The following is a 24,862-nucleotide window of genomic DNA, read 5'->3' on the forward strand; positions in this document are numbered from 1 at the left end:
CAGCCACACAGCCCTGCACCCCAGGACTCTAACCGCTTTTCTCTGTGGTTTGTTCCCTCTTCGTTCTGACCTGGTGGCCGCTCGATGAGGCTCCTCCCAGGCTCACCCCAGCTGCTCTGGGCCAGTGTCAGGTCCAGGTACCCTCTAGGATCCCCAACCTGCCTCCTCAGCACTCACAAAGCTGTGCTCCTCTGAAATCCTGGGCTAGATTTCAAGCAATTAGGTTATAAGATTGAGATGGTCAGCCAGAGACAGTCACATCACCAAGCTGTATACTCCAAGAAAACCTAACACACACAGGCCAAAGAAGTGTGCCGGGACAGCTCCCAGCCCCAGACACCCCGTGAGCAGCTAGCTCCCGTCTAGTCCTGGGAACAGTCCTTCTCGTGCCAGAGGAAGCAGGAATGGGGTAAACAGGGACAACAGCCCCAGCACCCAATCTGCTCCCCTAAAAGCTAATAAAAGCTCTCTTCTCTCTGTGCTGCAGGTTCTCCAGCAGGCCTTGGTGGCCTAGCATGGCCCACTGAGGTGAACCATGACTGGCTGGCCAACACTCGCCACCAACCATCCCAAATCACCTCTCACCAGGACGTGACCCCTCCTCCTGCTGTCCCCCACTCACCCACCCCACCCAGGAACGTGCCTGTGTTGCCACGGACACCATGTAGTAGGGCCGGCCGCGGCACCCAGTGAGCTGCGATGGTTTTGTACACGACCCCCTTTTCCAATAGCTGTCTGTCTGCCCTGCACGCCGTGTCCTGGTACCTCATCTTCCCATGCTACTGGCTGCTGGACCAGCTTCTGGCCTTGTTCACGCCTGCGCCCTGTCAGAAGAACCAGCTGCTCTGCATCGTGCTCTTCATGCCCATCTACCTGGGCTTCCTGGTCACCTCACTGCCCTTCGCGTTTCTTGGGTTCCTCTTCTGGTGCCCCCTGCAGTGTGCCCGCCGGCCCTACGTCTACTCCCGGCTGGAGGACAAGGGCCCGGCTGGCGGGGCAGCCCTACTCCGTGAATGGAAGGGGACGGGTCCTGGCAAAAGCTTCTGCTTTGCCACGGCCAACGTCTGCCTCCTCCCCGAGTCGCTGGCCAGGCACAACAACGTTTATAAAACCCAAGTACGGGCCAAAGAGATCGGGCACAGAATCCGCAATGGGGCCAGTCGGCCCCAGATAAAAATCTACATCGATTCGCCCACCAATACCTCCATCAGCGCGGCCAGCTTCAGCAGCCTGGTGTCACCCCAGGGCGATGGCATGGCCCGGGCTGTCCCCGGGAGCATTAAGAGGACTGCCTCTGTGGACTACAAGGGCAACAGTGGGCGTCACCCCAGTGACGAGGCTGCCAATGGCCCGGCTTCCGGAGACCCAATCGACTGCAGTAGCCTTGAGAATGCCTGCGTCGTGCGCATCAGTGGCGATGAGGGAGGCCGGCACCCCGAAGCTGATGACCCTGCCACTGGGGGCCAGGCCAGGAATGGGGCTGGCGGGGGCCCACAGGGCCAGACGCCCAACCACAGTCGGCGGGATGGGGACTCAGGGAGCCTGGGCAGCCGCTCTGCTTCCAAGGAGTCCCTGGTGAAGGCGCGCGCTGGGCTGGACAGCGGCGGCAGTGGGGAGCCAGGTGCCACCCACAGCAAGGCCCCGCACAAGGCCTCGGTGGTGAAGAAAGTAGCTGCGCGCAAAAGGCGGCACCCGGACGAGGCCTTTGACCACGAGATCTCGGCCTTCTTCCCCGCCAACCTGGACTTCCTGTGTCTGCAAGAGGTGTTTGACAAGCGGGCGGCCACCAAGTTGAAAAACCAGCTGCATGGCTACTTCGAGTACATCCTGTATGATGTCGGGGTCTATGGCTGCCAAGGCTGCTGCTGCTGCCGCCGCTGCTGCGAAGCCCACTGTTGCTTCAAGTGTTTCAACAGCGGCCTCTTCTTTGCCAGCCGTTACCCCATCATGGACGCAGTCTATCACTGTTACACCAACGGGAAGGGCGTCGACAGCCTGGCCTCGAAGGGAGCGCTGTTTCTCAAGGTAGGAGGCCTGGGCACACGCCAGCTGGTCCCAGAGCCATGTAGGAGGTGGGCTGCAGCCCGGGGGTCCTCATGCTGTGGGAGATCTATGGGCAGACGAGTTCATTCATGGAGCTGAACCAGAGGGCCCCCAACTCAGGGACAAGGGAAGAATGTGGGGACAACAGCCGAGGCTCCGGTATGACAGTGATCTCTGAGCCACCATTTCCCCATCTGTAAAGTGGGGGCAATGTGGAGCCCACTCACAGGGTGGGAGTGAGTGGTGAGGCCTGGGGGGGTTCTCTTGGTGCTGGAGGTGAACGTGGCCGGCCAATGATGGGATGGGAGTGGTGGGGGGAGGAGGCGGCTACTGTCTGTAACAAAGCAGACATTCACAAGACGGGAGACCAGCAAAAACCAATGGTTGCAGGTCCTGGGCCCATTACCACACAGGCCTCGCTGGCCGGGACACCCTCTCCCTCCTGGCTGTCACACCAGGCTCTGCCCACCAGCCCAAGGCTCCGCTTCCATAGTCACTAATTAAAGTGAATCATAATTATTCCTGCTAATTTGGATGCAATTGGCGGAGATTTTAGACCATGGTAATTTGGTCATTATGCATTATCTTCCCCTGAGCCTGACGCACTCAGAGTGTAACTTCTTGTTCTCTATCCAAAAGCCACGCTTGGTGCTTCCCGGGTTTTCTGAAGCGTTGCTTGGCCAGCAGATACAGAGCAGGGCTTTCTGCCCCAGAGGCAGCAGCTGCTGTGGGTCTGGGTTCTGTCCATTTCCCTCAAGACTTCTCAGTTCCCCCTCGAAGGGGGTCCACGAGGGCAGGCAGGAGGACCCAGTGTGGCTAATGTAGAAGCGCAGGTAGGAGGCTGTCATGCCCAGGCCTCAGCTCTGACTGTGCTCTGCCTGTCCAGGAAAGTGCTGTGTCAGCCAAGCACCTGTCGGGAGAGAGGCCCAGGCTGACTGTCTGCATGGAGACGGCTGAAGCTAGGGCCAGCACCCAGGGCCCGGGCACCCCTCCACGTGTTCTGTGGCTCTCATGTAGCTCAGCAGGCCCAGAGTCGGAGTCCTTGGCTCTCCATTCACAGCCTGAGATGCTGAAATTGAATGCACTCCTCTGACAGGAGAGCCGACCTTCCCATGGTGGCAGACGGTTCATCAATGTTCAGTTCCATGGATGTATTTTCATCTCAGTGTCTTTCTGGGGAAGTAGAGGACATGTCAGGCTCAGGGAAAGGGGAGAGCACACCCTTTCCCTCACACCACCCTACCACAGGTGGCTCAGAGGCCAGGGAACCCCTCGACCCTGCCCCCAGCCCATACATCCCCTCATCTCCCTCCTTGGTCTGGCACCTCAACCACCAAGCCCACCAGGGCCACCAGTCCTGGAGACAGCCCCTCCACTGCGGGCTGTCCTCCTAGGCTCCTGTTGCCTGCCCCTCCGTTAACTGTCAATGCTCCCTCTCCCTCCTGGGTCTAAAACTGGTCTATAGACATGTTTAATTTGGTTCACACCATTAAAATATTTCTTGTCTTGGCCAACATTTAAAAATTAAGACATTTCACATAAATCCCAGTTTGCAACTTCTTCCCCGACCGGGGCAGATCTGGCAGCACCAGGCCTGCTGATTCTGCCCAGCTCTCAGCTCAAGCAGCCCCCACCACAGGGTGACCCCACTTGACCAGGGCTCTTCATTCTCAAGTGGTCACCACGGCCAGCCCCCGCACCTGCCTCAGGAAAGCCATTCCATAGCCTCCATTTCCACACTTGCCGAGGGGTCTCAGGTCTGTCCAAGCCCAGATCTCTCCCCTAAGCCCCCAGCTCTGTGTCTGGCTGCCCCTGGACACGGTCCCATTTACTCCTGAAGAGAACTCATCATCTGCCCTGGTCCCACCCTCTCCCAGGTTCCACCATCTTTCAGCCAAAAGGCCCCACCCTGACTCCTCTCTGTGCCCTGGGCCATCCAATCCATGCAGACAACTAATTTCACTTCCCAGATACCTCTGGACCGCCACGTCCATGTCTCCAGCTGCCCTATTCTCCCCCTTCCAACCCATCCTCCTCCTGCCCCAGTCTGATTCCTGGTACCCCTTTCCCCCTGCCTTGGGGAGAAGCTCAGCCTTCCCTGGGCCCTCTGCCCTCACCTGGCTCCGCTCCAGCCCGGCTCTCCTGGTCATGGTCCCACCCAGTTTGGCCTCACCATCTCTGTGGAGCTTTCCCAACTGGAGTCCACATAAGCCATCTTCCCATCATGGGTTCCTCAGCATTTGTCCCCAGCAGTCTTGTCGCCTGTCCCTTCCATTAGACAGACCCCTTCAGAGGGGAAGGGAGCCGGCTGTGCCCAGCACACAGCTGACCCAGCTCATCTCTGTTGCCAAGAGTGAACCTGTTTTTCCTGTGTAGGGAAATGAAACAAATGGGGTTTCAGAAGACAGGCCGGCCCAGGAAGGGTCCAGGGCTGGGAAAACGCTGCCCTGGCTGTGTGTAGAGCCAGTGCTCCCTTCATTGGCGGGGCTCCCCTGTCCACCCTGCCCTCCCGATGGACCCTGTGGCACTGCCGATCCTTGAGGGAAACGCTTTCCTGCTATTGTGAGGGCCTGAGAAGGAAGGGACTGGACTCGCTTCGGCCTCGCCAATGAGAGAGCCCGACTCTGGGCCCCTCTCTGTTGACAGTCTGTGCCCACCAGAATTAAGAGGCACAACCTCTCAGTGTGATTGTTTGTTTTTGCAAGAGAAACACAAGCCTCTGCAGCTCCTGAGGACTCGAGCCAGAAATCAATAAGTCCCGGCACATAATCAAGTGGATCTCGGCGCGCTCACAGGCTGACCGAGCGGGAAAGGGGTGAGGAGCTGAGTGAGGTGCCTGGTGGAAGGGCTGAGGGAGAGGCAGGTGGCCTTGGCCTGTGTCTCTTCAGTAGTAGGGCTGAGTGGTGCCTCTCTGCACCTGTCCTGTCCCTGCCCAGGACTCAGCACAGGCAGATGCACTAAGTGCTGAAGGAGTGAGGGGATGACGCTCTAAGCCGGCAAAAAGCCTGTCACCAGGAGCTCAGGAAGCAGTGCAGAGCTCAAGGAGAAATTGGGAGGGGGCAGCAAACTGATTTGAACTGGCCTCAGCCATCAGCGCCTCGTGACCCTGGCCAATTACGGTATAATTTTAGTATAATCCTCACAGATGTAGAAGCACTAAGCAGGGGTGCTCACAGCAGGAGTATTATTATTGAAGAGGGAACAGGCAGTCATTGCCCAAGGAACACAGGGGCGAGAGCGCCACCGTGTGGCCTTACATGGGGCATCATGGCTTTAAAACTGGATTGTGTTTTTGCATCAGGACACATCAGTGGTATGGGATTTCTTGAGCTGTTTCAAAAGTGCAGGGAATTTTAGACCGAGGCTTGAGTCTGGAATATAGGCAAGAAGTGACCGTTGAACATGAGTTTATAAAAAGCTCCAAATCCAGGCCAAATGGCCATTATCAAATAACCAGACATGTATCCCCCCAGCGCGCTGGGAAAAGACGTGTCTCCATCTGGCTGGGAGAGGGGTGAGGAGCTGCAGAAAGCTCAGGGTGTGTGATGACACCTAAGTCCCCATGGAGATTAATGCTAACCTGACTCTGACAGCAGAGATGGCAGCCTTGGAGGCTCTCGGAGTAGAGGACCGTCACGTGGCAGGGGTAGCGGCACGTTCAGGCCACTCTGAGCTGCAGGATGGGCAGGGCTGTTCTTGGTGGATGCCAGGTGCACCCACCCTGCTGCTGCACGACCTGTAGACCTGGCCTCTACGTCACCTTCCTGGGACAGTTTCTAGGGTCCAGGGTCTCGTCATCATTGAAAACCCAATTCAAGAATGGATGGGTGAACTTTGAGGAAGACAGAAGCAGCTCAGGCAAGAGGAAGGCCAGTCTACCAGAGGCCTCTAGGCAAAGGTGCCCACAATGGTCCTGGGGAGCATGCCTGGGAGGGACTCACCCGTTTCAGCCTGGACCAGCTGAGCTGCGGGGAGGGCCTGGGAGAGACAGCAGGCTGGGTGGCCGCCCCTCACCTCTCTCCACAGCTCCTGACAAGGGCTCAGGCTTGCATCAGGCCACCACGGGGGCCATTTCGAGTTGTGATGTCGAGTTGTTTGTGAAGAGGCACCAGACAGGAGTGAACAGAGATGCTTGTTATCATTACACCAACCTGTGGAGATAGCCTGCCAGGGTCCTCCCCTGGGTACTCCATCTCGTGAAGCGGGGGGGGGGGGGGGGGGGGGGGGGGGGGGGGGGTGGTGAACAGGAGGCGTGGACTGAGGTCTGGGGACTGGGGAGAGTGGAACTGCAGTGAAAGGAGGACTGGATTTGGGATGGAGGCCATGGGGCACCTAGGACCAGCCTGTGACACAGGTGCCACAGAGACACAAGCCACCACTATCACCCAGACTGGGGGACTAAGAGCAGATGACGTGACTTCTCACGAAGCCAGAGGGCAGAGACTGGGGAGAGAGAGCAGAAAGCAGGACCCGAGGCCTCTGGGTGTCAGCTTTGCGGCTGAGCCAAATCTGTGAGGCAGCCACCTTAGACTTCAGAGGATAGGCTGGAGGGTGTGATCAGGACTAGGGTTTGACTAAGGGAAAGAGGGAAGAGGCACCAGACAGGAGTGAACAGGGAACTGTGAGGCCGGCACACCCTGGTCACCAGCGGAAGGCAGGGGTTTGGATTGGAAATTTGGGATTATTTCTGCATTTGTCCTGTAAAGCCTACATGAATGGCCAGGTGGCACTCACCATGCTGTAGGCTGCCATTTCTTCATGCATCTGCCTCACACACTAAACCAGGAGATTCTGGAAACAGGACATGTGCTATTCCTACCTGGGCCCAAGTCTAGCCAGAAGCCAACAGAGCTGGCCTGTAAGGATCTCACCTGGTGGGGCGGGGGGGGAGGGGAGGGGGGTGTTGTCAGTGTCCCTTTGTGCTTAGAGCAACTACTTAGACTTCCCCACCGACACCTCACCTCCTACTCCACAGGTGCAGGTGGGAAGCACACCTCAGGACCAAAGAATCGTCGGGTACATCACCTGTACACACCTGCACGCCCCGGAAGGTAGGGTCTGGCGGCCCGCACTTGTCTGGGGGTGGAGGATCTTTCCCCAGGGCCTGGCTGGGGCCTGGCTGCAGCTTTGTCATCGGGTCTCTGTGGTTCCGCTCCGCAGAAGACAGCGCCATCCGGTGCGAGCAGCTGGACATGCTTCTGGAATGGCTGGCTGATTTCCGAAAATCTACCTCCTCGTCCAGCACAGCCAACCCCGAGGAGCTGGTGGCGTTTGACATCGTCTGTGGAGATTTGAACTTTGACAACTGCTCCTCCGGTGAGGCTGGGTTCCTCCCCATTCTGGTTGGCTCCTGGGGGAGTGTGGGGGTTCCAGTCACAGCTAGCAACACAGTTAGGCAGCTCGAAGAACTTCCTGCTCCTTGTGAGCATGTGGGTGGGATGTCAGCAAGACGACGATTTCTCTGCCCCCTAGAAATCCTGGAATGAGAAGCACCCACACTCTGCCTAGAAAGCTCAGAAGCCTCCTTGCTGGAGACAAGATGCCCTAAAAACGAACCTGTGAAGGGAAGGCTTGGAGCCTCTGAAATTCAGACTGAGGACGAGTCAGCTAATACACTCATCAGGTCTTTATTCATCCCTTACTTTGCACCAGGCACAATTCTAATGGTTGGTCATGGGCCACCTGTGCCAGTTAAGTCTCATAACAACCCCGAGTGGGCACTGTATTTACCCATATGGTATGGAAGAGGAAGCTGACACCTCCGGAGGTGGAGTAACTAGTCCAAGGTCACACCGCCAGTGAAGTGGTGGGACTGGGAACTGAACCCTACAAATCATGCCTTAAACCATTAGACTCCAAGTTCATCATGGGTGAAATTTCAAACAATTGATTTAAATATCTGATCTGTGAATCTGATGAGCATGCTCATCCCAGGGACCTCCTGGGAACTGGGGCAGCTCTGAGCTTCCCCCAAGCCTGGGCTTCTGGGCTCCTTCCACTCTAACCACAGCCCCAGCAGAAACAGAGGATGGGTGAGCGGCAATGGCCCTAACCCTCAGGGTGCACAGGGCGGTGCCTTCACCTGCTGACAGCTGTTTCTTCACAACTAAGAAGGCATCCCCAGGGTGGCAACTCAAAGGTTTGTGGGAATAAAGGCACCCACCATGTATCACATCCCCTCTACTGCAGCCCTGTGGCCCCTCTTTGTCACGTGCCTGATGCCAGCTCCAAATGCTGGGTGCTCCTCAGATCTTCCTGAGTGAGGGTGGGGAGCCAGCACATATAGGAAGAGGCTGTCAGGAGGGGTTCCATCCAGTCAGGCCCACTCAGTGACCTGTCCTTCCTCTCCAGGGTCTCAGAAAGGCCCTCTAGCTTCATGACTGTTAGCAGGACAAACTGGAACGCAGGGTGGGTCACCTCCCTCTCTGAGCCTGCCTCCCTCCCTCCCTGCAGATGACAAGCTGGAGCAGCAGCACTCCCTGTTTACACGCTACAAGGACCCCTGCCGCCTGGGGCCTGGCGAGGAGAAGCCATGGGCAATTGGTGAGCTGGCGCTGGGGGCAGGCAATGTGGGTAGAGAGGAACTGGGGCACCATGCTGAGACCTGACACTGCACCAAGCCTGGGCTTCCCATGTGCTTCCTAGAGGGACCTCTAGGACTTGCTCCCAAGACCCCGGTGCTGGGGGATATGGGACACCCAGGCTGGCAGATGCCTCCTGGAGGCTGGCTGGGTCCTACCTGCAGTGACTGCTCTCACCCTTCGTCCCCAGGTACCATGCTGGACCAGGATGGCATCAACGATGAGGATGTGAGCTCCCCTGACAACCTACAAAAGTAAGCACCCCACTGTGGTGGGGCCAGGCGCGGGTTCTGGGCTGAGCACCCAGCCCTGACTCACTGTGAGGAGAAGCCTATAATCAGGGCAGAGAGAGAAGGAAGCCCGTGAGAGCCTCAGGGACAGAGCTGGGGTGGGCGGAGGCCCTTGAGGCTTTCTTGCCAGAGGGATCCGCCTTACGAAGCCCCAAAGTAGGCCTGGGGTCCTGAGGTGGTGTTTCCCATGCCTGCAGCCCTGGCTCGCTCTACAAGGGCCAGTCCAATCCCAACCCGTCTGCCTTGGGAGCCTGCCTTGGGGCCCTGCCAGGCACAGGAAAAGGGACCAGAATTTTCCAGGGCAAGGCTGACGGCTGCCAAAGAGCCCTGGGAATGACACCTGCTCCAGGGAGCCCAGCGACTGTTTGCCACCAATCAGGCAAATGAAAATACAAGCAAAGCTAACATGCTAGAAAGCCAGTTATTTTCAAAGTAGAGGCAGTTCCATTGCAACCAAATTTCATTCTTGAACCCAATGACACTTCCATAAAGGACACGTTTGAGAAGCTAGCGGCAGAACCAATTTATAATTCACAGCCCAAGACTGCACAGAGTCACAGCAATGGCTCCTTGCAGCTAATTTGAGCCAATTAATTAGATTACAGACTAAATTTGAAACATCATCCTATGCCGAGAAAATTATCTTTTTATGAGCTGATGATTAAAAAATGACTATCAGTAACTCGCAGATCACTGATGCTGGAATTAATTATCAAAGGCAAAGGACAGTAATGGATTATATTTCTGAGAGGTACCAATGTTCTGCATTCATTAGTGTATTTATCTCAATGCTGGTAACGGCCTTGTAGAAACCCATGTTTGCTGGCTGTGCCTGTCCAGGTGCCCCTTCTACCCATCCAGGGTCTCTTAGTGGATGCCACTTTGCCCCTGACATCGGCCTGCAGCTGCCTCTGCGACAGTCTCCCATGAAGGCTCCTCCCCACGGTGCTCAGACTCTGCAGGAAACCTGGCAGGACAGATGGCAGACAGGGAGTCAGGAGACCCGGAATTCAGGGTGTTAACACCCCACCCGAGCACCCCGGTCTCTCTGTAGAACCTTGGCTAGCACTTAAGCACCCATGTGGTTTTCCTTCCTCTGAGGAACAGGATGATAGTCACATCCCGTTATTACTTTCTTGGCACTCCTGGTCCCCTGGTCCCGGGGCCCACAGCAATCATTCTTGTATCAGAGGAAATGGAAGCTCTGAGGTTTGGCACAGCTGCTCAGGGACAGATTGACACTAGAGTCCAGTCCGGGGATGGGGCCTGGGTGCTCTCCTAGCTCCCCACCACCCCCTGGACCTGAAATAAGTCATGGGGTTCTGGGGTCTTCCCGAGAAGGGTCCCTGAGGTTCACTGTAAAGACCAAGTTCCCCCAAATGGGACCCTACTGGCTCAGAGCAGAATCCTATTCTGCAGAGGGGACAGGCAGTTCTGTCCCCGACTCAGGCATAGTCTCTGGGCTGCACAGCGTCCAAGCTGTAGCCACAGCCGAACTCCCAGTTCAGAAAGAGAAAGCGAGTGCTGGCCAGCCTGAGGAAGACATGGAGCATTCCAGGATAGTTTCAGCCAGGAATGTGCAGCCTCAGACTCAGTTTCCCTCCCTCCTTTTTGCGGCCCACAAGGAAGACAGCTGTTAAAACACAGGGGTGCGGTCTGACCTGCTTCTCTCGGGATGAGAACCTGGCTCCACACTGAGGACTTGGGGCCTGGGGCAGGGACAGGGGCTCAGCTTGCCTCCTGTTTGCATGAGCAGGGTCTTGGAGAGTGAGGAGGGACGCCGGGAGTACCTCGCCTTCCCCACCAGCAAGAACTCGGGGGCAGGCCAGAAGGGACGCAAGGATGTGCTGAAGGGCAACGGCAGGCGCATCGACTACATGCTGTATGCAGAGGAGGGGCTGTGCCCGGACTGGAAGGCTGTGAGTCTGGGGTTGGGCAGCCAGGCCATGCCCATAGATAGGGGACCCTGAGCCCTGTACCCCTCAACTGCACTGAACTCTCCTCTGAAAGTGAGGCCTGCCAGTCCAAGAGACCTGTGGGGCCCTCGGGATCCTCCCACCCCTCTGCCCTTAGGAAGACCCACCGGCCCCAGCCCAGGCCCCACCCTTGCCTCTGCATGGTGTCCTTTGGGTCTAATCAGGATGCTTCTCTTCCCCCAACCCCAGGAGGTGGAAGAATTCAGTTTCATCACCCAGCTGTCCGGCCTGACCGACCACCTCCCAGTGGCCATGCGGTTAATGGTGTCTACGGGGGATGAGGAGGCGTAGACCAGCCAAGTCATCACAGCAGCCTGGCCTCTGCTAGTCCTTTGAGCCAAAGCCCCTTTCTGGCCATGTCCCCTCCAGCAGCAGTGCCAGAGAGAGGACAGGGGCTGGGGGAGCCGAGGTCATCCCCGGGTGAGCTGCAACCAGAGCTGCCCTGCACCTCTGGGCACTAGCTGCGAACAGGAGTCAGGTCAACCCGAGGAGCCCTAGCTACCCAACCAGTGCCATTCTTTCAAAAACGTGATTTTCTACAAATCTACAGCACAACCTAGTTTGTAACCCGTGGGTTAGTATGAGAACCGGGTTTCTGTACTCTTTGTATCTTTTCTCAAGCTTCGTCCAGGGTTCATTATTTCTGTCTGCTGTCATGTTGTCTCGCATGCCTGCACCCTCGCATGCACGCTGCCCGCATGCCATGTGCCACACCATAGTCACACAGACCCCTTGCTCAGGCCTCACCCAAGGCCAAACTCCAAACACAATCAGAACCAGCCAAAGAAGCATTCCTGGGCACAGGGCCGCCAGCGTGCAGCCTGCAGCTGGGTCGGCTCATGAGCAGGGACCGTGAGGGCTATGTCCAGTCACCACAAGCCCGGGCTCTTCCCAGGGTCTTGCATTCAAGGGCGATTACATTTTAAAAAGAAAAACAGAAAGAGTCAACACCAGAAACAACCCTTCACTTTAGAGGGTCTGCAAACTGCAAGGGAGAACGCTGCTCTTCCTGAGACAGGCACCCCTCCTGGCCTGGGACCCACTCTAAGTGGAAACAGGAAGTTGAGGAGAGAGCACCACTTCTCCAGGGAGAGGGGAGCTCCCGGATACAGTGGAAAGGGCGCTGCTGGTTTTGAAAATGATAAATGTGTAGCTTCTCTTCTGCCAAAACCAACACCTCCTCTTTCTGCCTGATCCCCTCTCTCCTCCAGACACCCTTCTGGTTTGGGACCAATCCTTCCCTGGGGACTGCCCCATCCACATGCTGGAGGAGCTCAGGAACTGCCCGCCTGCCTCTGGGTAGGGCTGCAGCTCTGTCCCCCAGACCCACCCTCAAAAGTGACCCTGGGGCCAAAGTGCAGAGGGCGACCTATCCCCCCCTCACCAGTGGGCAGGCTGCGGGTGGCAAGGTCAGGGGCCATTGCTTGCACAGGGCAAGGAGTGGTACTGGTTGGCATCCAGGCACATAGATGCCCACTCTGCCACTAGGCGCCCAGGGCCAGCCCCAGGCACCCAGGCACTGGGCGTGGCAAAGCCTATAGGTGAGGCCTGCAGCTCATCACCCCATGGCAGCACTGCCTCCGCCCACCTGCCTTTATAAACACCTGGGGACGCTCCCTACAGTCACACAGAGAAGGCTGTGTCCATTTCCAGGTGTGAGGCTCCCCCAGCTCAGGGGACTGTTCTTGACAACCCCCACTTATCTCCCCTCCTCCCAGTGCCCTGACCTGTGCCCACCTAGCTTGAAGCCAGCTTTGCCCAGGACCCTCTGGTGTCGGTGCGCTGACACTGTGCCTTGTCACCCACTGAGCTGCAAGAGGGACCAAGAGGGGTCCAAGCAGCCATCCAGAGGTCAGGTCCTGTGCTGGGAGAGGACAAGCTATACCCACCGTGGCACTGGCTTGTCAGAACCCACCTGGCCAGGGCAGTGGCAGAGCTGAGAGCTTCAATACTTCCCAGCCCTGCCCCTGGGGTCCAGAGCCATGAGGGGCTACTCACCACTGAGAACACAATCCCACCTGAGCTCTGCTGTGCCCCACCTCCAAGGGCCTGGCTTTCCGAGTCTTAGCCAGGCTTTGTGGGGTCAGAGGGCCCCTCACTCCCAGGAGCAGCCAGGAATCTACTCACACAGACAGGGCCCTACTGGGCAGGCACAATGCCTAGGTGGTGGGGCCTGAGCCAAGGACCCCAGGCTGCAGCTCAGCTGTGTGCCCAGGAGCGCAGGGGAGACAGGCTAGGGCTCCTGAAGCAGAGAAACCTCATGGCGCCCAGCCCTCAGAGGGGCTGCCTCCCTCCCAGGGCAGCTGGATGGGGGCCACTGTGCAGGGGCACATGCTTCTCTCCTCACAGGGCGGCCTTAGGCAAGTCATACCTCCCTGTGCCTCAGTCACTTCCTGTCCTAACAAGGTCGCCTCTGCAGCCGGCCCTGGTGTACCACCTCCCAGCTGCCCTAGCAACTCCCCGATGTGGCCTCAGTACCGAGGCCGCCATCACCCAACCACATGTTTCTTGAAGCCTGTGGACTTCTGGGGCCGTGCACAAGCCAGACTTTTCCATTTTAATTTTTAAAAAGGAAAGAAAGAAACATTGCCAGGATCTCATATTCTGTGTGTTTGGCCTGGGAGGGGCAGACAGAGGGGTTACCCAAATCCCCAACCAAGTTCCTGCACTTGCCCCGGGCCCGGCCTCCTCCAGAGAAGCCAGGAGGCAGGGTCAGCTTGGGAAGGAAATGGTCATTTTCATTTGTCCAAACCACCTTAAGTTTTAAGTATGAATATTAATCTTGATGCTTTTTAACTATTGTATTAACTTGCTGAGATTTAGAAATACTGTTTTAAAAAAGAAAAAAAGACTTTTTTAATTTCTGTATTTTTTTCTGTATTGTATCCTCATGGGACATTAGGGGTTTTATATGGTAAGCACACCTAAGGTTTTGGTAAAAACATTATCAAATATATATCCAGACGATTCTTCCCTAGAAGAAAAACAATCTTTCACCTGATAAAATATTTTGAAAAGAGAGGTGTTTTTCTCCTTTACTGGTGCTGAAAGGAAGGATGGATCACAAGGAGAAAATAAAACTGTGAGGCTCAAGGCTGGTGTTCTCCACTTATTTGAGCGACAAGCTGGGGCCGGGCCCTGCAAGGACTCCAACCCCAGGGCAGGTGGTAAACAGCAAAAGGGCATTCTGAGGGTCAGGGGGAGAAGCAGTGGACTCATCTGCCCCGGACTTCTGAGGTGGTGGGAGGCACAGGAAAGGGGGGGCACACGGAAAGGGTTGTACCTCCTGGCTCCCTCTCCTGGTGGCTGGTTTCCTGGATCTGCATCTCAGGAACTGCTTTGGAACAGCCTCCTTCTTGTCTTCTGAACAGCAGCCTGGTGTCCGTTGTCAGGTTTTGGTCGCCTGCTGGTGCTGCACACTAAAGCCAAATGCTTAGGAATGTGGCTTGGTGACATGACCCATCGAGTGAAAGGGCCAGAACCCGGTCCTCAGCCCAGCCATGAGTCAGCATCTCGGCCCCTGGAAGCCCCTCCTAGCCAGAGCCAGGCAGAAGTCCCAGCGCACAGGCCAGGCTGGCGACCACCACGGGCAGTCCAGCCGCCTCAGCACATGAGGCCCAGAAAAGTGGTTCTGAAGCCTTAGAGCTTTCTGAGCACATCAGAACCACTGCAGAGTGGGCTCCCTGCCCCCTTCTCGGCTTCAAGTTCAGCCAGCAGCCCATGCTGCCTGCCACACCTGGAGCGAGGAGCCAGCAGTGTGAAAATGAAAAAGGGACGAGGTCTCCATAACCAGAAACTGAGCGGGGGCCTGAAAGGAGAAGCACCTTCAACTTCCTTCCCAGAAAGCCACACCATTCAGAGCCCAGAGCCTCTCGGGCCACTTTATTTCTTAAGTGAGGGTCAGCGCCCATCACTCAGGGTATCAGAGAGTGTGAAATCCATGGTGACATCTCCAGTGAGGGGTTGGAACTCCACAGTGTAGCTGACTGTCTGCGGGCCTCCCAGAGGTGCTCTGGGGTCCAGCATGGTGCTGAAGAAGTACACGGCCTGCTTGCAGTGTGGGTTCCAGCAACAGTATCCCTGCAGCAGGAGAAGCAGAAGGTGGTGAGGGCGGCCAGCAGCTAAGCCCTCTCTGGCCAGCCTCCCCTGCTAAAAGCTCACAGTGGGAAGCTGCTGCTCAGACCAGGTTCCCATCTGGCTGACCGTGTCCCAGGAACACCCAAAGCACAGTGGTGGTGCGGCCCCCCCAACAGGACTGGCGCTCAGGGTCAGCCACTCTGGGCCCGTGTGCACAGCACTACCTTGTCCTCTGCAGGCTTCAGCAGGCCAGTGCTGATGGTGCTGTCCGGGGTCAGGTGGTATTCCATCCACAGGACAGCCCCGTGGCTCCTCCCAGGCCTGGGGGAGGGAGATGTTTGGTCAAACAGAAACAGCACCACAAGAGATGGTGAGCATGGCCATGGCTCCCCTCTGCTTTCCAGAAACCTCTACTTCTTCCCCACTTCCACCTGCCCAGTCAGGAGGCTCTTGACACTCCACCTGACTAAAAACCACTCAGTAAAATGCTGACAAGAAGAGCCACAACCCAAAGCCCCCTCACTCCTCACAGCCTGGCCATGTATTGGGTAAGCCTGGGGCAGGGCAGGTCAGCCACAGGACCAGCCTCCTTAGCCTGCGGTCACAGAAAGGCTTGGTCCAGGGGCTCAGAGCACAGCCCTGGCACCGCATGCTGGAAGAAGCCTCCCTGATACCCTGGATGGCAGGCCCAGATGGTCTCTGCCTGCCTTCCCTCGTCAGAGGAGCCCCAAAGGGCCCTGGGCTCAGGGCTCCACCCAGGGGGGGGCTCTTCCTCTGGGAGCTGGAGCTGGGTGGGCCTGACCATGCCTCACAGTGTGTGCCCTCACCAATTCCTAACCTGCTTTAGTTCCCAGGAGAAAAATGGTCCAATGGGTAACCATAGCAACCAAATTCACATTTCTCTGCAGCTGTGATCCAACATGCTGTTAGCTCAAAGGGAGCCTGAGATGCAGAGGGAAAAGCAAACCCCATTTGGGCACCGTCTCCTACCCAGAGGCTGTGGGGACTACACTCGGGGCCACTTTAGACCAAGAAGGGCAAGGCTGAGACAAGGAAGGCCATCAAGTGGTTAGCCACATGGACAGTAACTGCTAGACAGAAAGCAGGCACTCCCCGCCCCCTTATTTCCTTCCCCAACACTCCCACTCAGGAGCCAACACTCACCTCCTCAGCTCAATGGAGCCCTCAGCACGGACAGACTGCGGGGGGACTGGCTGCCGAAAATCAAAGGTCAGGATCTGCTGCGGCTCGGAGAGGCTGCGGCATGGGTACTCCCACAGCGGGTGCGGCTCAGCCTCCTTGCTCTCCCTAAAGTCCAAGGCATGCTGAGAAGGGAAGGAGATTTGAGGATCTGCAGAGACAGGACCAGGACGCCCAGGAGGCAAGGGGTTCATGTCCCCACCTCCAGGGTCCATGCCAGTGGCCCCTCGCCTCCATGGTCCCGTCCCTCAGGGTAAATGCCACAGTCTCATGGGCAGTGGGTCCTCACAGACCATGGCTTCTCTGTTCCCTGTGCCATTCATGAGCTGTCTCCCCAGCAAGTCACTTCACCTCTCTAAGTCTCACTTTCTCCCTTTTTAAAATGGGATGACACTGCTTATCTCACAAGCTACTTTGAGGACCAAATGTCCACACTGATGACAACACCTGGTGCTTGGACACTCGCCCGTTAGGTGGCCCTTACTAAGCACTACAGCTGACAGATCACCCCCACATGAGGATCCCAGTCTAGACAACGCAGAGACAAGCAACCATGGTGCCGAGGAGCGCTGACTCCTGTAGAGACAGGGCTGGGCAAGAGAGCTGCCTGGAGGGGTGACCTCGGAGCTGCCTCCTAAGGTCACACGGGAGTTGGTTGCAAGGAGAGTGGACAAAACTGAGGAAAGAGCAGGCCTAGCAGCAGGGGTCAGTGACTCTGAAGGGGTGACTCTGCAGGGGGAAGGGACAGGGGGCCTCACGGGTTTTCCCACAGTGGGTAGACAGGGTCAGACTCAGGATCTACAGGTGTATTTGAGCTCCAAGTGCGGAATGGTAGAGTGGGGGAGACAGGAGGCTACATGGTCACAGACAAGAGGAAGTGGCCCAGACCAGAGCAGCAGCAGGGAAAGAAAACTGGATTTGGGGCTCACTGATGACCTGACGGTTATGGAACCTGATGACCAAGTACAAGGGAAGGCGAGGACTTGCCTGGGAGGATGCCCAGGCCCTGAGCCCAGTGCTTGGTACCTGGGTATGAGGTGGTGGCAGGCCGAGGATGGGAGCCCTGGAAGAAGCCAGGCTGGGGATGGGGAAAGAGCATGTGAATTTGGAAGCATCAAGGTCAGAGTGCCTGAGGACATCTCAGTGGAGGGTACACTGCTCTTAGCTATTTGGTCTGAGCTCAGGACAGATGCAAACATTATCCTGCAACAGAGAGGGGGCAGTGGACTGGTAAGGAAAGGGGCCTGAGGGAGACCTAGAACACATGACAGCTTAGGGGATAGAAAGGATGGGAGACGCCAAGAAGGAGCCTAAGAAGTGGTCAGAGGAGGCTAGAGTGTGCAGTGACACAGGACAAAGAAGATTTCTAGAAGCATGGAACAGTCAGTGGTTAACTGTGGAGGGGCAGGCAAACTGAAAATATCTGGTAAATTTATTTACTTCAAAAAATATATTTATGCCCTAACCGGTTTGGCTCAGTGGATAGAGCATCAGCCTGCGGACTCAAGGGTCCCAGGTTCGATTCCGGTCAAGGGCATGTACCTTGGTTGCGGGCACATCCCCAGTAGGGAGTGTGCAGGAGGCAGCTGATCAATATTTCTCTCTCATCGATGTTTCTAACTCTCTATCCCTCTCCCTTCCTCTCTGTAAAAAAAAAATCAATAATATATATATATATTTTTTTAAATATGTGTATGTGTATATATATATATACACACACACACACACACACACACACACACACACATATGAACAATCCACAATCATTGTAGAAAAATGTGAACAGAGCCCTGGGCTGTTAGAGCATTATCCCTACAACAAAAGGTTTTGGTTCAATTCCCAATCAGGGCACATACCTAGATTGTGGGTTCAATCCCTGGGCAGGGCATGTATGGGAGGCAACCGATTCTGATTCAGGGGTTACAGCACAGGGCCAAGAATGGCCTGGTACTAGACCCTGAGACACAATGGCTCTCAGACTAATGCTCATGACAAGCCAAGCAGAACAAGTACGCCCGGCCCCAACAGAAGAGCTGCTGCTCACACTGCCCAACCCATGTCTCTCCACAGAAGCCAGACGTCCCTGTCAGAGGCCTGTGGTGATGTGGAGTGGGTGGGAGGAACACTGTGGGTGGGAGCTGCAGCCCCATCTACCTTAATCATGTCATCCATGATGTGCACATCAAAGCCTTCACAGTCGCCACAGGGGCTCCGGATCCGCCACAGGTCCTACGAGGAAGGCACAGTCTTCACTGACACCCACCCGCCAGGGAACCCCGACGCCCGCACCCACAGGGGCCACAGGGAAGTGTGGCAACAAGATAAAGAGGGTCAGTGAGGTCCAGCTGGGGTGTCCCCAGCCCCAAACCTTAGGCACATCGTGCTGTTTTCACATGCCTAGAAGACACACCCAAGGTTGGGGACCTAGAAGAGAGCCCCCAAAACTGAGGACAGTTCTGTGACATGACCCCAAGTCCTCTCCCACAAGGAGACAACTGGCCAGAGCTACTGGGCTAGGGTTTCTTGCTCTCTGTCCATCCTGAACACCATTTTCTTCAGGAAAAAATCTATAAGGCTCTGTACCAATAAACAGCGTGAGAACAGCAGGAGGGAGGAGACCAGAAGCCCTCAGACCAGTCACCTTTGTGTCCTCCTGGATTTTTGCCTGGAGACGAGCATCGCTCTCCACATTCCTTCTTTGGCCATGAACACCAGAATTCATGTGGAAATCTCATCAGGTAAACAAATAACACAGAAGAAATACCCAGAAAGTAAGTGATGGGGTCACTCAGCTACCAATGGACAAAGCCATTCTTATCAAAGAAATATCAAATGAGGTTCACTCGACATTTCGCATTAAAAGCATTTTAAAATCCTTTTAATAAAAATGCCTTTCCCAAAATGACTGTGTGACTGTGGCTCTGCTTTGATGAGAAAATTAAAATGAAGCTTTTCAATTTTTTCTCGCATAAAGGTGACTCTCCCGTCTCAAAAGGCTTTTAACAAGTGCAGCCTGGACTCTTAATGAGAGCAGAGCAAGCTGCACAGCACGTCTTCTGAAACTCTTAATTTATGTATTTTAATTATTCTGATAAGCCATATTGTACAATGACAACACGCAGCCAATTCCATTTCATATGTCAAATTACCGCATTTAAAAAAAGACAGGCGTCTTCTATTCAGCCCAGCAGGTGCTGAAACAGAAAAGCAGAGGCCAAATCACACAGACCCGAGGACCACCATCTACACCCAAGTCTTTGCAAGAAAGCAAGGTACCCCCGTCCCGTCTGCAAAAACCTCTGGGTGGCCTACCCTGAACTCCACGACCACAGCGTGCAGCGAGGCAGCCTGGGGCATCACCACAGCGCCAGGCCCCAAGTGCTGGTCCAGGGCAGTCCGCACATACCAGAAGTACAGATTGTGCCATGGCAACAGGCTGGTGGTAAAGAACGGCTCACCCAGCAGGAGAGAGACCTGGAGATCAGAGCGAGAAGCAGAACCAAGACATCAGAAGGACTCTTCTGAAAAGAAACACGGGTCACAAGTTTCACGGGTACATGGAAGCAACAGGCCATTCATTTGCTCACTCACTCAGTCAACAAAGAAGTGTGCCAGGTCCGCACCTGCCCGTGAGGATACAGAGATGAAAAAATAGAAACAAGCCCCACCCTTAGGAGTGCTGAATGGAAGAGGGAGCCGGTGAAGCTGGGACTGTCCTCACGGAGAGCGACAGGCTATGACAGAGGCATGGAAGGGGCACGTAGAAGACCTCAGAGGTAAGAGCATCAGGAAGGGCCTCCAGGACGGCCCTGGACATTCCACTCAAAGCTTATCTGGACAATTTATTTTCAGTGTTTGTCCATCTCTCTCATGAGGCTCTGAGCACCATGGAAATAGGGACCCTGGCAGCACAGTAACCCCAGCACTGAGCAAAGTGCCTGGCCCACAGCAGATGGTCAGTACACATGTGCTGCATAAATGAAGCAGACATGAAACACATGAGTAGGAGTCCGAAAAGCAAAGGAGAGGAGACTCCAGACAGTGGACGGACAGAGGCACATACGGTGGGAGAGGAGGCCCTCTCAGGAGCGCGCCAGATGAGCACACAGGGCAGGTTGGTAAAGGGTGAGGCCAGAGAAATGCAGAGGAGCCAGGTCACCCAAAGGCAACTGATGACAGGTTAAGGGGACTGGACTGTGCCAAGGAGGCAAGAGGGGGCCACTAAAAGCTTTAATCAGAGAAGGGGTGTGTTTTTAGAAAGAGCCCTCTGACATCCACAAAGCCTATGAGGACACCACCTGCAGATGGAGCGGGGACTGGAGGGGACTTGGGTGAGTACTGTAAGGAGTGGGGAGTGTGCAAAAGGGAGACCAAGACGTGACAGATGCTGATGAGACAGGGCACCAGTCCAAGATGTCGGGGTTTCTGGCTGAGGTGACGGAGATGCAGAAGGAAGACACTGAAGACAGAGAAGTGTTGGTCCTGAGTGCTCCCCACCCCCCAGCATCAGGAACAAGGCAAGAATGCCCCGCTCACCACTTCTATTCACCACCCCAGTGGCCTGGAATCTAGCCAGTGCACCATGCCAATGGCTTACAGAATTTAAATGCCTTTTTAATCCTCATCAATGAGGGGGGAAAAGAGCAACTTGTATATGAATGTTCATAGCAGCATTCACAGTAGCCAAAAAAGTAGAAACAACCCAAATGTCCATCAACTGAAAAACAGAAAAACAATGGACTATTACCCAGCAGTAAAAAGAAATGGAGCACTGGTTTATGCTACAATGTGTATGAATCTTGAAATAAGGCAATCACAAAAGGATCACGTATTGCATGACTCCATTTACATGAAATGTCCAGAAATGGCCATTGATACAGACAAAAAGTACATTAGTGGTTGCCTAGGGCTGGGAGGATTGGTGGTAAATGGGGAGTGACTGCTAATGGGCAAGGGGTCTCCTTTTGGGGGATAAAATGTTCTAACGTTGATCGGGGTGAATGTTGCATAACCTTATGAATATAATAAATCACTTAAGTGTGTGTTTTAATGGGTCATAAATTGTTCTTTAAAAAAAAGGCATAGGGGGGAAATGGATAAAAAATCTGAGTAGATATTTCACTAAATAAGATACAGAAGAGCAAATGAGCACATAAAAAGGTGTTCAACATCATTAGGCATTTGGTAAACACACATCAAAACCATGAGACATCACTGCACAGTCATTAAATGACCATAATAAAAACAATAGACAACAATGCCGAACCGGTTTGGCTCAGTGGATAGAGCGTCGGCCTGCGGACTGAAAGGTCCCGGGTTCGATTCCGGTCAAGGGCATGTACCTGGCTTGCGGGCACATCCCCAGTAGGAGATGTGCAGGAGGCAGCTAATCGATGTTTCTCTCTCATCGATGTTTCTAACTCTCTATCTCTCTCCCTTCCTCTCTGTAAAAAATCAATAAAATATATTAAAAAAAAAATCTTATAAAAAAAAAAAACAATAGACAACAAGTGTTGGTAAAGATACAGTGAAACTGGGACCCTCATACATGACTAGGGATGTAAAATGGTACAGCCACTTTGGACAAGTTTGGCAGTTTCTTAAAAAGTTAAAACAAAAATACCTTATGAACCACCAATTCTAAGCCTAGGCAGCTGAAAATACGTATCCTCACAAAGACTTAGGTACCAGTGTTCACAGCAGCGCTGAAACAGCCAAAACCTGGAAACAATACAAATACCCCTAACAAGTGAATGGATACACAAACTGTGGCATAGTCATACCATGGGGTACCAATCAGAATTAAAAAGGAACAAAATACTGCCCTGGCCAGTATGGCTCCGTCATTAGAGCCTCAGCCCGCACACCAAAGGGTGGTGGGTTCAATCCCCAGTTAAGGGCATGTACCTGGGTTGTGGGTTCCATCCCCAGCCCTGGTCAGGGCAAATGCAGAAGGCAAACCAATCGATGTGTATCTCTTACATCAATGTCTCTCTCCCTCTCTCTCTCTCTCTTTTCCCCTCTGTTCCTCCCTACCACTCTCTCTAAAAATCAAAGCAAAAAAATATCCTCAGGTAAGGATTAACAACAACAAAGAGAACAAAATGCTGACACATTCTACAACATGGATGAACCTCAAAGACATGCCCAGTGAAAGAAGCCCAACAGAGAAGACCATATATTGTATTATTCCACTTACATGAAATGCCCAGAAAAGACAAGTTTATAGACAAAAACCAGATCAGTGGTTGCCTGGGGCTGGGGGCTGGGTGAAGAAAATGTTGTAAAACTAGACTGTGTGATAGTTGTGCAACTCTATATATTTACTAAAAAAAAAAAATCATTAAATTGTACTCTTGCCATGGGTTGAGTTGATGATATGTCCATTATATATCAAAAAATCTGTGCAAACCGGTTTGGCTCAGTGGATAGAGCATCGGCCTGCGGACTGAAGGGTCCCAGGTTCGATTCCGGTCAGGGGCATGTACCTGGGTTGCGGGCACATCCCCAGTAGGAGATGTGCAGGAGGCAGCTGGTCGATGTTTCTCTCTCATCGATGTTTCTAACTCTCTATCTCTCTCCCTTCCTCTCTGTAAGAAATCAATAAAATATATTAAAAAAAAAAAAAAAATCCGTGCAAAAAGTTGGCAAGAAAGATGACAGGTTCCAGCTTTAAGGGCCTGTGGGACATGTGAGGAAAGACATCCAGTTGACACTTGGAGACACATTTGTCCCTCACAGATTCCCATGTGGAAAAGGATGTTATCACTGGAGAGGAGTCACAGAGAGGATAGATAAGGAGGGAGCGCCAAGAACTTCCCAGGGAAGGATCAAGTGAAGGAAGAGAGAGAGACCCACGAAGGACTGAGAGGAAGGAACTGGAAAAATAAGAAAACCTAGAAGAGCCAGTCTCTTAAAAACCTACAAAGAAGTGTGTTAAGGAGAGAGAGGGCTCTGGGTCGTAGGGTTCAGGGGCCTGGTGAGAGGAAGCATGCAGGAGGCTGTTTAGTTACTAAGAGGTGGGAGGCACCCGCTGGGGACGAAGCCTGGCTGACTGCGGCGGGAGGTGAACGGGAAGGTGAAGCGCACAGGAGAGCTGTGAAGGGAACAGGGAGGAGGACACCGTGTGCTGCTGTTGTTCCCAGCAGAGCTGGCTGCCCTCACTTCAAGGAGCAGAGATTAGCCAGAGTTCAGAGCAGTGCAAGTATCTGCTCAGCGGGCATCTCTGCCACCCCTCCCACACCCTCCACAGTGGCCACTTCCTAGCTGGTGAGTTCCACAGGGACCCTCCATGAGGCTGGAGAAGAGAGGGGAGAGCTCAGGCCATCGAGCGCTGTGCCCTTACTGTGAACTCTCATTACTCACCTTTTTACCCTCCAAGTCTGCAGATGTTAATAATTCAGGCCGTTTCTCTATTACATTAATTTTATCTTCCAAGTGGTTAGCCTTGAAGATCTTAGAGATAAAACAACACAAGTATTATTTTTGTCCAGAAAAAAACATCTCGACGTTGCTTTTTCTGTCTGCAGCTTGCTGGCCAAGTAGTTCCAGAGCACCACTCTTATGTGCTTTGTGGAAATTCTCCCCTCCAGGGCATCCTATACACCAGGGATGAGATCACTAACAAAATGCAACAGAAAAAGAAATTTCTCTCTCAGGCACATCTACAGGACTTAGCAATAAGCCTGCAGTTCTGGTGGAGGTGGGTTCTCCTTCAGAGAGGAAAGCAAAACCAGTCACTGGCCAGGAGGAGAAAACCATCACAGAACCAACCAGACAGGCCAGCCTGTGAGCAATGACTCCCTGGGCACTGGTGTCCCAGAAACAAATCATAGGAAGAATTTAATTTTTTAGTTTCAAGTGAGGAGAAAGCTTACACTTCTTTAGCCAGAAAACAAAACGAAGTCTATGCATCTGTTTCTAATCAATGACAGCCCTAGAAGACTTCCAGGCCAGACCGGAGCAAGCAGGCTGCTGCTGCTTCTCCCAGTGCCCTTGGCACCCACACTACTTCAAAGCAGTAAGTGCCAGACTTGGGAAGGCAGGCACCGCAGGTCCCCTCATTATTTCAGTAACAACAATTATCACTTACCTTTTTCATCAGTCTATGAGAAGCTGCCGAACTCTCTATTGTAAGTACCTAGAGAGAATAACATGCTATTAGTGTAGGAGATTCACTTAACAGAGAACAAAATTAAAGATGAAAATGGGGCGAAATCATTCCCAAGCAGAAGGCACCACCTAACCACCTCCACCTGTGCTCACTGCCCGCTGGACAGCACCCATGCTCCACACTGACCCTAGAGCAGGGTGGCAGCTGACAGCGGAGCTGCAGGTATAGGTCAATGTTGTAGCCTGACTCCTGCCGACACACGGAGGCAATAAAGCCATAACTCTGAACCAAGCATGCTACACAGATGGTAGCTTCACCTGCAAAGGGCTTTACAGAACTGTGTACCCAGACCACACGGCACCCTAACTCAAGAGCTGCATTCAGGAAGCTAAGAGAACAGCACATGTCCAGTACCTGCTCTGCCCCAAGGTAATGCGCCAGCATGGAGAGCAGACTGCCATCGCTGACACATAGGCAAACACTGTCTGGCTTCAGTACCTGCCAGAGAAGAGCAACTTCAGCACAAGTATGTCAAGAAATTCTTGTTGACAAACGGACAGATCCCACTGCCCGGCTGGATCT

At 54.1% G+C, this 24,862-nt stretch overlaps 2 protein-coding genes and 1 long non-coding RNA gene across 7 annotated transcripts in view; 1 reads left to right on the plus strand and 2 right to left on the minus strand.

Moving 5' to 3' along the window:
• The window catches only part of SMPD3 (sphingomyelin phosphodiesterase 3), a 76,809-nt gene extending 62,826 nt beyond the window's left edge, over window positions 1-13,983 (plus strand). The window contains exons 3-9 of the mRNA XM_070398699.1: window positions 488-2,025; window positions 7,019-7,094; window positions 7,204-7,359; window positions 8,497-8,586; window positions 8,815-8,878; window positions 10,671-10,833; window positions 11,080-13,983. Of these exons, the coding sequence (XP_070254800.1) occupies window positions 700-2,025; window positions 7,019-7,094; window positions 7,204-7,359; window positions 8,497-8,586; window positions 8,815-8,878; window positions 10,671-10,833; window positions 11,080-11,181 (1,977 nt within the window). The 5' untranslated portion in view covers window positions 488-699 and the 3' untranslated portion in view covers window positions 11,182-13,983. The remainder of the gene's footprint in view (window positions 1-487; window positions 2,026-7,018; window positions 7,095-7,203; window positions 7,360-8,496; window positions 8,587-8,814; window positions 8,879-10,670; window positions 10,834-11,079) is intronic.
• LOC138997187 (uncharacterized) lies at window positions 1,029-6,236 on the minus strand. The gene is made up of 3 exons (XR_011468914.1): window positions 5,985-6,236; window positions 4,161-4,411; window positions 1,029-3,216 (listed from the first exon to the last, which is right to left on the minus strand). It is a non-coding gene; the product is annotated as an uncharacterized lncRNA (long non-coding RNA).
• The window catches only part of PRMT7 (protein arginine methyltransferase 7), a 47,401-nt gene continuing 32,403 nt past the window's right edge, over window positions 9,865-24,862 (minus strand). For 3 of the 5 annotated variants that reach the window (XM_070398695.1, XM_070398697.1, XM_070398694.1), the window contains exons 11-18: window positions 24,695-24,778; window positions 24,260-24,307; window positions 23,533-23,622; window positions 19,480-19,641; window positions 18,322-18,396; window positions 16,132-16,292; window positions 15,192-15,288; window positions 13,987-14,970 (exon numbers count right to left, since the gene is read on the minus strand). In XM_070398695.1, coding sequence (XP_070254796.1) covers window positions 14,791-14,970; window positions 15,192-15,288; window positions 16,132-16,292; window positions 18,322-18,396; window positions 19,480-19,641; window positions 23,533-23,622; window positions 24,260-24,307; window positions 24,695-24,778 — 897 coding nt within the window. In that variant the 3' untranslated portion in view covers window positions 13,987-14,790. Of the gene's footprint in view, window positions 9,882-13,986; window positions 14,971-15,191; window positions 15,289-16,131; window positions 16,293-18,321; window positions 18,397-19,479; window positions 19,642-23,532; window positions 23,623-24,259; window positions 24,308-24,694; window positions 24,779-24,862 lie in introns of those variants that run through there. The other 2 variants (XR_011468913.1, XM_070398698.1) reach the window with 2 other exon arrangements.

Source organism: Myotis yumanensis, unplaced genomic scaffold, assembly GCF_028538775.1.
Source record: "Myotis yumanensis isolate MYYU_CA2020_CCGP unplaced genomic scaffold, mMyoYum1.0.hap1 SCAF_18, whole genome shotgun sequence".
Lineage (NCBI taxonomy): Eukaryota > Metazoa > Chordata > Mammalia > Chiroptera > Vespertilionidae > Myotis > Myotis yumanensis.